The sequence below is a fragment of the Porites lutea genome, chromosome 3 (genome assembly GCF_958299795.1).
Source record: "Porites lutea chromosome 3, jaPorLute2.1, whole genome shotgun sequence".
NCBI lineage: Eukaryota > Metazoa > Cnidaria > Anthozoa > Scleractinia > Poritidae > Porites > Porites lutea.
Window position 1 is genome coordinate 20487101 of NC_133203.1, and position 10477 is coordinate 20497577.

General features: G+C 43.3%; 2 protein-coding genes across 2 annotated transcripts; both read right to left on the minus strand.

Moving 5' to 3' along the window:
• Positions 1 to 1632: 1632 nt before the first annotated feature.
• LOC140931871 (uncharacterized) lies at positions 1633 to 5043 on the minus strand. The gene has a single exon (XM_073381582.1). The coding sequence runs from the start codon at positions 5041 to 5043 to the stop codon at positions 1633 to 1635; it is 3411 nt and encodes a 1136-aa protein (XP_073237683.1).
• Positions 5044 to 5107: 64 nt separating this feature from the next.
• Positions 5108 to 6838, minus strand: LOC140931872 (uncharacterized). Its single transcript, XM_073381583.1, has one exon. It carries the CDS (start codon positions 6836 to 6838, stop codon positions 5108 to 5110), a length of 1731 nt encoding a protein of 576 aa, XP_073237684.1.
• Between the last annotated feature and the right edge of the window lie 3639 nt (positions 6839 to 10477).

Consider the following 10477-nt stretch of genomic DNA (forward strand, 5'->3'; position numbering starts at 1 on the left):
ACGCAAGTCACTGAGTGAAATTATCTGACTTACATCTGTTGAGCTTCAAAGGGAATTTATAAAATAATACAATTTTACATGACAATTTAAGTGCCAATAAATAAGAGACACCTTTTTGCACCTAACATGAGGCAAACGAAAAGACTTCCAAGACTTTGGTATAAATCTTCTAAAGAATAATTGTACAAGTGTCCTGGCACCGCAAAGAAAGTAAGAAAAGAAAATGAAATGAAAAAGAAAATGAGATAATAAACTGAGTGCAGAACACCCACCTGGAATGATAGTGTCTTGTTTGTGCAACCCCCACCACATTCTCTCAACTGTGAAAAGATTTTTACTTCCCTGTGCTGTTTTTCTACGTATGCAACCTTCATGCAAACAGAATATTTGTCTTAACTCAAACTTTTAGGGCAGTATTTTTTCCCAGGAGGTTTATCACACAGATAGTGTTGGGTTTACCCCCACCCGTAATAGGTGGTTTTTTCTTGACAATACTTACTGCAAACACTTACTTAATTGGGATACAACTATGCTTAACTCTTAGAAACTGGATGTAGTGGCGCTTCTCCTGTTTGCTTTTCAAAGAAATTCAGCGTGGGTTTTGTCCAGGGAAAATGGAAACAATGGTTATGCAAAATTATTGGGGTAAACAAAATGCATTATTGTCTATGTGAAAATGGTGAATACAAAAAATATACAAAAAAACAGCGAGCAAAATACAATGATAATCTGCCAAAGTATTGCTTCCAAAATTACAAATGGTGACAGTCATCAGTGAAAAATTACTTTTTATCTTTCAGACAACTCAGTCACTTCCCAAATAATTCTTTTTTCTCTTCTTGCGTTGTCTTAAAACATACCAAAATCTCTGAAGCAGAGGAATAGGACTTTTTTTTCCGTTTCATTCTCCTTTGGCCCTATTTTGGGTCAACAGCTGTTTTCCCTTTGATATCCTCCAAACCTACTGAATCACTTGCATTTTCTGAGTGAGAGATGTCATCAATTTTTTGAGGTGATTGTGAACGAGTGCTTGAGGATGTAATGGAGTCTGAATCAAATGTGAAAACTGGTCTGACACTTGCTTTATCACCAATAAACTGCTCGATTTCCTTCTGGAATTTCCAAGTTTTATGTGCTCTGCCGTTTGCTTGTTTTTCTTCGATTTCTTTTTGTTTTGATTCCAGTTTTACCACTTGCGTAAGCCCTGCTCTCCTGATACTTTTATATCAGCGTGCTTATTGAACTCGGCACCTATCTTGTTTAACACAGTTAGATTAGGCCTTTGAATTGGAGATAATTTTCGATTGGCAAGCACACATCTTTGTCTTCCATCGTTTAAGTGTTCATTAAGGTTGACCTGCTTGGACCTCAGCATTTCACATTTCTTTCCATCAAGCACATGGATTTTGACTTCCCATGACGCATTGCGAGGCAGCATGCCAAGGCGTGCGTGACATCATGCGTGCTCTCTGTGAGTTACAACGTAACGGCAGTAACATTCCTGACCCCTTAAGCGATGCTTAACATATCGAGTCCAACGTTCGAGAAAACTAAAGAAAAAGGCCTTAATAAGCTTAACGAGTGATTAGCAATTCCTTAAGAAAGTTCGGTCCTTTGAATTGTTCCATCTCTTCACTCATCTCCGAGGCACGACTGCTCTTCATTGGCTAACAAGAGGACAACCTTGTCAACTGGACGACGTAGTTCTGAGGTTTGGGTCTTTAACTGGACACTGCGCACAAACCCATTCTTGTCTGGTTCTGTCTTGATAACTCGTCCCAAGGGCCAGGTGTTTCTAGGGGCGCTGTCGTCCTTTACGAGAACAATATCACCGACCGCTACATTTCGCTTCGGGCTGTTCCACTTTGAACGCTGCTGGAGTGTCAGGAGATATTCTCTCTTCCAGCGTGTCCAGAAAAGGTTTGGCAGGTACTGTACCCTTCGCCAACGTTTCCTCATGTAAACATCCGCGCGTTGAAACACTCCTGGTGGAGGAAGTATGACACTTGTCTTCATCGTTAGTAGATTGCTGGGGCTTAAAGGGTTGAGATCGTCGGGATCACTGGAGGCGAATGTTAAAGGTCTTGAGTTTATGATGGCTTCGACTTCACAGAGTAATGTTCTGAAGGATTCGTCATCCAAACGGGTGCCATACTCGTGAAGAAGAACGGTGAGTACCTTGCGGGTTGTACGGATTTGCCGCTCCCAAACGCCACCCATGTGGCTAGCACTTGGCGGGTTAAAAATCCAATCTGTACCCTCCTGGCGCAGCTTACTTCCTATAAGGTCATTGTCCATTATATCGATTGCTTGTCGCAACTCGTTAGTGGCGCCTACAAAATTCGATCCGTTGTCGCTACGAATCTCTCGGACTGGTCCACGACGAGCAATAAAGCGTCTCAGTGCTTGAATGAACGAGTCCGTTTCAAGAGAATTGGCAGTTTCAATATGGACTGCTCTGCTTGGCAAACATGTGAAAAGGCATCCATAGCGTTTAAGTTCCTTTCTGCCTTCCTTAATCATAAATGGACCAAAAAAATCCACCCCAACGTACGTGAATGGAGGGCCTGAAGTTACTCTGTCTTTGGGTAGATCAGCCATCTTCTGTTCGATGACAGGGGTGCGGTGGCGGTGACAGGTAACACAGTTTGCGATTAGGTGACAAACAGCAGCATTGGCACCTGGGATCCAGTACTTTTCCCTTAATTTAGCAAGTGTGTGGCCGCGGCCTGCATGGGCTAAATGTTCGTGTGCGTGCTGGATGATCAAATTCCTAACGCGGCTCTTACGAGGCAGGATGGCAGGATGTCTTGTTTCTTCTGGGAGATCATCAGCCCGGCTGAGACGGCCGCCAACACGTAGAAGGCCTTCATGGACGAAGGGATCTAGGCGAGCAATAGGACTTGTCTTCTTTAGTACCATTTTCTTTTGCTTTGCCCGACCCCGTTGGTCTCCGCCGTCTTTGCTGCTAACTTGTCTGAGAGCGTCAAACTCCTTACTGAAAGACTGCGACTGTACAAAGCGGAGGATGGCGAACTCGGCCTCTTCAAACTCTTGCACTGTGAGTGGGGTGCAGTGATGAACTATTCCGCTCGTTTTGGCTCTTGATGGTTTTGCGTTTGCGGCTTGACAGTCTGGGTCTGACTCAAGGCTTATTGGTCTTTTGACCTCCTTTCGCTTTCGTAACACAGTCTTGATTCTTAGAAACACGGCCACTGACAATTTCAGGCGATACCAGCTTGAGTGATATTCGATCAGCTTGTTAACTGTGGCAACTGAGTCATCCGTCACCATGGTACCAGCAGAAACCACTTTTCTGACCTCTGGGTCGTCGTCCGGAACTTCGCCAACAGCAAACGGCTGCTGTGGCCACTCTGTTTCCGGTTTCCATAAAAACTGTGGGCCCTTTATCCAACGTTGTTGCTGGAGAAGTGCGGTACCTGATAAGCCCCTTGAGGCGTCGTCTGCTGGGTTACCACTGGTATCTAGGTATCTCCATTGGTTGGGACTTGTGAAGTCTCTAATCAGCTGCACACGATTTGCGACGAATACTTGGAATCTCTTCTGCTCATTTCCAATGTAGCGGAGAACCGTAGTCAAGTCGGTGTGATAGACGGTGACATCAGGTCTGACTTCTAACTCTTCAAGTAGCATTTGTCCAACACGGACAGAAACGATTGCAGCGGTTAATTCTAACCGTGGGACTGTTACAGCCTTAATAGGTGCAAGTCGGGCCTTGCCCATCAGAAAGGAACAATGGACTCGATTCGCATTGTTCTGTAGACGCAAGTAAGCAGCACATCCATAACCCGTCGTGCTGGCGTCAGAAAACAAGTGAAGCTGTCTAGAAACGACTGGACCAAAATCTGGTGGTTTATGGCAACGATCAGTGTGAAATTGCTCTAACACTGGAAGCTCGGTACACCAACGTATCCACTGACTGCGGCTGTCTTCCGGGATATCGTCATCCCAGTCAAGATCCTTGTTACGGCATAAATCTTGCAACAACTTCTTTGCTAGCAGGGTGAAAGGAGCAACGAAGCCCAGTGGATCGTAAATAGATGATACAGTAGATAAGATTCCTCGTCTTGTATGCGGTTTGCTATTAACAATGATTCGAAATCCAAAACTGTCCGACTGTACGCACCATTGTACCCCTAGGGCACGCTCGACAGGAAGATTGTCACAGTCAAGAGCTATAGATTTGACTTCTTTCGACCGCTCGTTCTCAGGTATACGCAGTAAGAGTGCACGACGATTGCAAGTGAACTTGGTGAGGTGGAAACCTCCCTTCGGACAAGATTGACAAAGGCCTTCGATCAGCTTCACTGCAGCATTTTCTGAGCTGACGGAACGTAAACAATCGTCTACGTAGAAGTTCTTGCGCAGCGTGTCAGCTACTAATGTACCATACTCTTCTTCGTTATCACTTGCAGTTTGCTTAAGGGCGAAATTAGCAACGCTTGGTGAGGAGACTGCCCCAAATAAATGTACGACCATTTGATACTCTTCTAATTCGGCATCAAGATTACCACCTGGCCACCACAGAAAACGAAGATAGTCGTACTGTTCAGGAGGGACGATGACCTGGTGGAACATAGATTCCACGTCTGCCATAAAGGCAACAGGGTCTTCACGAAATCTGGTTAAGACTCCCACCAGGGAATTTGTAAGATCCGGCCCCTGGAGTAAGCAGTCATTTAGGGACACTCCTTGGAACTTTGCACTACAGTCAAATACGACGCGGATTTTCCCGGGTTTTTTCGGATGATAAACTCCGTGGTGGGGTAGGTACCACACCTTGCCTGGCCTTGGTATCAGCGATCCGCTTGGGAACTTTCGCGCGTAACCTTTGGCGATGACATCGTTAACAAAGGTGACATAGTCAGAACGGTACTTAGGATCCTTTAACATCTTCTTCTTCTGCCAGTTAGCTCTTCTGGCAGCCTGCTCCTTGTTGTTTGGCATGGTGACATCATTATGTCGGAAGGGGAGAGGAGTCTGATAATGGCCGTTAACAACCTTTGTCTCTTTTGCGACCATATTCAGAAACTTTCTGTCGTCTTGGGAGAGCCCGCGCTCGTCTGGTACTTTGCTCACTGCGTGATCATTGAAGTCCCTCTCGAACATTTGGAGCAATGTCTTTGGAGCCATGATCTCCCCTTGCACTTCTACTTCCCTCACAGTAATTCGATGCTTTTATTTTCTTACTGTCTTGATCGATCTCAACTCTTAAAGGTCCACTAACTGTCCAGCCGTGGCGAAGACGGAGAGCGAATGGGCCACCACCTTGACAGGGTACCACTTCTAACGGCTCCAGGGCGGCTGGGCAATTGCTACCGATGAGCAGTCCAATTTCTAAATGCGGGTTCAACCCAGGAATCTTTTTCGTAACCTCACAAAGATGTGCCCAGTGGCTTATGAGATTAGGCGTTGGGATCTGGCGATGATCGGCTGGGATTTCATCCCTTGTGTACGTGTGAGGTAACTCGATGGGATTATCATCATTCAAACTGGTAACAATAAGGTTGTCCATGACGTTGCTTTCTACTTGACTCTCTCCATGCATAGTTGCAAGACGCAGCACAGTCCTGACACCTTCCACTCCAAGTTGCTTCCTGATGCTTTCAGTCGCAAAACAACCACCACTGCCATTATCGTAAAATGCGTATGTAGTGACTGAATCTCTTCTGCCTTTCCGTTTTACTTTAACTGGAAGGATGGCATGCAACACTACGGACTCCTTACTGTTCTTTGCCCCACACACAGTTCTGGAGAGATCAATGCGCCCATTGCTTATTTCTATGGTCTGTATGTCAGCAGTTTGAACTTGGTTACCACTATTCTCTTTATTCATCGTAAAGCCATCGATGTGCAGTGCTGTCGGTTGCCGCTTCTTGCACTTCTGACAGGTGCGTCTCTTTACACAACCTTTCGACACATGATTTGTTTCGTAACAAGCAAAGCATAGCCTCTTTTCCTTAAGGAATGACTTTCTTTCATCCATCGTCTTCTTGAGGAACTGGGCACAATCATCTAAATCATGGGCCTTGTTGCAGAATAGGCAAGTTTTTGCTTTAGCACCAGTGTTGTCTTGAATCTCATTCTTGGCAGCGTCCAAGCCAAGGGGAGAAGTGGTGCCGGTAGCAAAACTACTGCTTGTTTGGTTCGACGGTGGGGGCTTCTTCTTATTGTCTCTCTTGCCGTTATCCCCGCGTTTTCCTTGACTGCCACTTAGAGCCCGTACACCAAAAATAGGATCGTTGGCTGATTCGGCGGCAGACACTACGAACTCGACAAGGTCATTGAAGTTCGCTATCAGACCTCTCTCTTTCAACTTAACAGCACGATCACGCCACTTCGCTTGAAGGTGGAAAGGAAGCTGTCTGGCAATGGTCTGCATGTTTGTAGAATGATTTAGCTGATCCATGTGGGACACGCTCACCATAGCGTTCTTACATTTGACTAAGAAAAGCGAGAAACGTTTTATAGCTGGTGCATCTGCTGACTGAATTGGAGACCATTCAAGAGCTTTGTTCACATAAGCCATTGAAACCTTAAAAGGATCCCCATACTCCTTCTCAAGCAGCCTTCTTGCTTCCTTATATCCTTCCGCAGGATCCATATGCAAACAACCACCGATAAGTTCTCGCGGTTCGCCTTCGAGATGTTGTTCCAAATAATACAAGCGATCCGCTGCATTTAATGTTCTAGATTCTATCTGCGTTTTGAATGCTATAATAAATGTTCCATATTTGATGGGATCCCCATTGAACTTGTGCACTTCAGGTTGAGGCAAAGTCATTCCTGCGGCGAACTGTTGATGAGTTGCAATCATTTGCTCGTTTTGCTATCGCTGCATGGCCATCACTTCTTCAAAGGACTTTTCATGAGGCTCGGGTTGGGACTTAACGTCGGGAGATGCAACAGTTCCTTGTGATCCACCAGTAGTACTGCTGTTGGCTTGAGGTGAGCTCCTACTGACCAGGATGTTCGAATGAAACTCGGGGGCAGCAGGGTTCAGCGCAGCCGCAGGCGTTGAAGACATGAACTTAAGTTGATTTTGCTTGACATCAGGCACAGTATCATCTTTACTTTCCAGGTTATCATGATCTTCTTTTAAACTGGCATACACCCTTTCCCTAGCCTGAGCTTTTGCTATTTCAGTTTCCAATGTCAAGGCTTCATCTGCGGCTCGTAATGCCTGCTTGCGTTCCAACATTTTTCTCTCAGCTTGTAATTCCGCTAATCTGAGTTTCTCTTTTGCTCGCGCAGACGACGCGGAGCTGGCTGTAGATTTCCTTGAACGAGTACTGGCATGAGAGGCTTTGTATGAGCTTGACTTTGCTTCCGAGAGCAGATCAAGTTATCTTGCTAAGCGATGTTCTGCCACACTGATCCACTCTACGACCTCTTTTCTAAATTCCAACAGGGATCTTTCCTTGTTTTCGTAACAATCAAGCTCCTTGTCCCGATCCTCTTCAGAAACCAACTCACGATAATGGAGGTCGTATGCTTCTTGGTATTCTCTAAATAATGTGTTCAGTACATCAAGTCCTGATTTAACTAAATGCAGATTATTCTCACATTCCATTAGGCCCGTAATAGTGTTCCTTTGTTTTGAAACAGCAGACAGTTTAGCAGTTCGATCATTTTTTAGTCGCCGTATTTTTTCTTCTCGGCCCTTTTCTGTTAATCTTCTTTCACGAGTACCAGGAATGTCTTCATTCAGAATATTTCCAGATCCAGCGCCCTCATCGGTGGGGTTTTCGCTCATGGTGGACTGGGCGCTAATTTAATCCTTCAACCTCTTTACGATAAAACTTCCAGGCAAATTATAAACAACAGTTACGTCCAAATAAACGATGAAAATGGCGAACCATTCGCTTAAACTTCACCAGTAATCGTAGGGCAAGTTTCACAAATCCAGAATACGATAGATCCAAAACTTTTCGAAACGAATGTGAGTGCATTAAAGTCAACAAAACAACACTACGATCTTGCTTTAATCTCTCACAGGGATACACAGTTCGAAACGCGTACAGAATTCAAGACTCGATTCGACGATTACGACCAACGTTTGCGATAGAAACGATAGTTAAGCTTGTCCGTTTACAATAGTAAGTACTTGAGCTTCTGCGTAGCTTGTATTAGACTTGTACCACAAGATGAGCTGCACGATTTGAATGATTTGTACGATTTGTACGGTTTCTAAAACTAAAAAACAAAAAGTAAATAACAATAAATACCAGAAAAACCTAGTAAAAACCTAGAAAAAGGGCGAACTAAAAAACGTACGTTTGTGTCCTCTATATGGCTGTAAGAAGAAAAGATAACCGTAAAAACTACGTTCCGAAATAACGACTTCACCGTAAGACATTTCTTTCCATCGCGCACATGGATTTTGACTTCCCGTGACACATTGCGAGGCGGCACGCCAAGGCGTGCGTGACATCATGCGTGCTCTCTGTGAGTTACAACGTAACGGCAGTAACAGTTGCAACAGACCTCATTAAATGCTTACTGAGGACGAATTAAGTAAGGATTTGTTAAAGAAAACAAATTATTCAAAGAATAGAATGATAGAAACAGAGGCTGAAATGCCGTCATCAAACAAATTGGTTTTGCTGGGAATGGTCACAGTCGACACGTGAACACGGTTAAGAGATAATTTATTCGCCTAGTAACAGGTCTGTGTGGTATAACGCACCCAAATGTTTCAAACAAGTTGACAAGGCAAACATGGCGGCCGGAAGACAGTGAAAACATCTGGGATTCACTTCTGCTTAAAAAGCAATTTTTTACCCACATGAACTAGTGAACATTCAAGTGAAGACTTTTCAAGATAAAAACTGTACTTCCACTGTTTAGATTGCTAAATGTTTTCATAAAACCTTCGTGACAGCCTTCTGGATGTCTTGTGACTTATTGTAACATAAAAAAAAAAATGGTGGATGATGTGGTCGAAATTTTCAAGACGACAATTTTCCGTTCTTGCATTTAAACACAATTCTAAAGAATTTCATATTGCAAGGATATGGTTATAAAAAACGACTCCACTGACGCAAGAAAGCACAACGATGAAATCGGGGAATGAGTTGCATGTGCAGTAAATATCTGATACCCTTTTGCTTAAAGTGCCTATTAAGGTCACAACTTGGGCACCAAACTTGTTTGAGTTGCATTGTCCAGTTATTTATAGAGATATTCTTGATACATTTTTGTGTTTCAGACGTCAGTTGGCTAATTTGGATGATGCAAAAACGTGAACATCGCTAGAACAAGGAAAGATATACCCAAACGAAAAGCGCCATCTTTCTACATTTTGAAAGGCATTTCATTCAAATAAGCCTAACTTGTTTTCATTTCTTGGCTCACTAGCTTATAGAAAGTGCACAGTGTCCGGTATGCTGTAGTGAAATTTCTCTTTTTTCTTTTGTCCTGCGAAAGATTAAGGACAATTAACACTTAATATTTTGCTTAACTGCTGAATACCCTGCCACTCATTTCATGTCATGAATTAGAATGGCATCTATTGTGTTCTGCTTTGTTCTTTAATCAACGCTGACCAAGGGAAACAATATCGGTGTAGGGTGGCAGGGTATTCAGCAGTTACTCATTTACTACACAAGTCAATTCCAGAGAAGATTAAAAGAAAGAAATTTGAAAAAAATTGTCAAATAAACTAATAAACACGTACATAAATCGTGAAAGATCATCTCATTACTTGTCTGTTTTTAAGCAAAAATTTGGTTTTTCAATGGTGTTGATTATGTCAATTGACCACCGTACAAAGAACGAAAAGCTAACGTTTCGAGCGTTAATCCTTTCTCAGAGGGAATCGAGGAAGTGTGGGTAGTGTAAGGTTCATATACAGAAGAAGGAGCAACACTATTGGAGTGAACTTGGTCACCTAAAAAACAGAAATAAATGAATTGAATGAAAAGCGTTCGTTGATGCCATGGGGATTAAGGGTGAGAATTTAAAAAATGAATCTTTGCTCTCGATTTTTAAGGCTGTCTGTAGTACCGGTGCCCTGATGTAGGGAAAGGCCTCAAATAAACGTGTTCTTTAGAATGTTCGGGGAGATTAAGGCATTTTCATACATCTGGGTAATACAGAGAGCCTGAAAAATTTAGAGCAAAAATTCATTTTTCAAATCGGCACCCTTAATCCCCACCGGATCAACAAACACCTGTTGTTCAATTAATTTATTCCTGTTTTTCATGTGACCAAGTTCCCACCAATAGCGTAGCTCCTTCTTCTGTATATAAACCTACCACAATTCCTCAATTCGCTCTGACGAAGGGCTAACGCTCGAAACTGCAGCAAAACTGCAGCTGAGGCAAAACAACTCCTTTAACCCCCTAAAACCAGTTGGGGGTTTTCCTTGTTATACAAAACAAACAATTATATAAGAAAGAAGACAAAAGAAAGATGATTTAAGCCAAAAATAGTTTCAAATGGAACCTTTTTC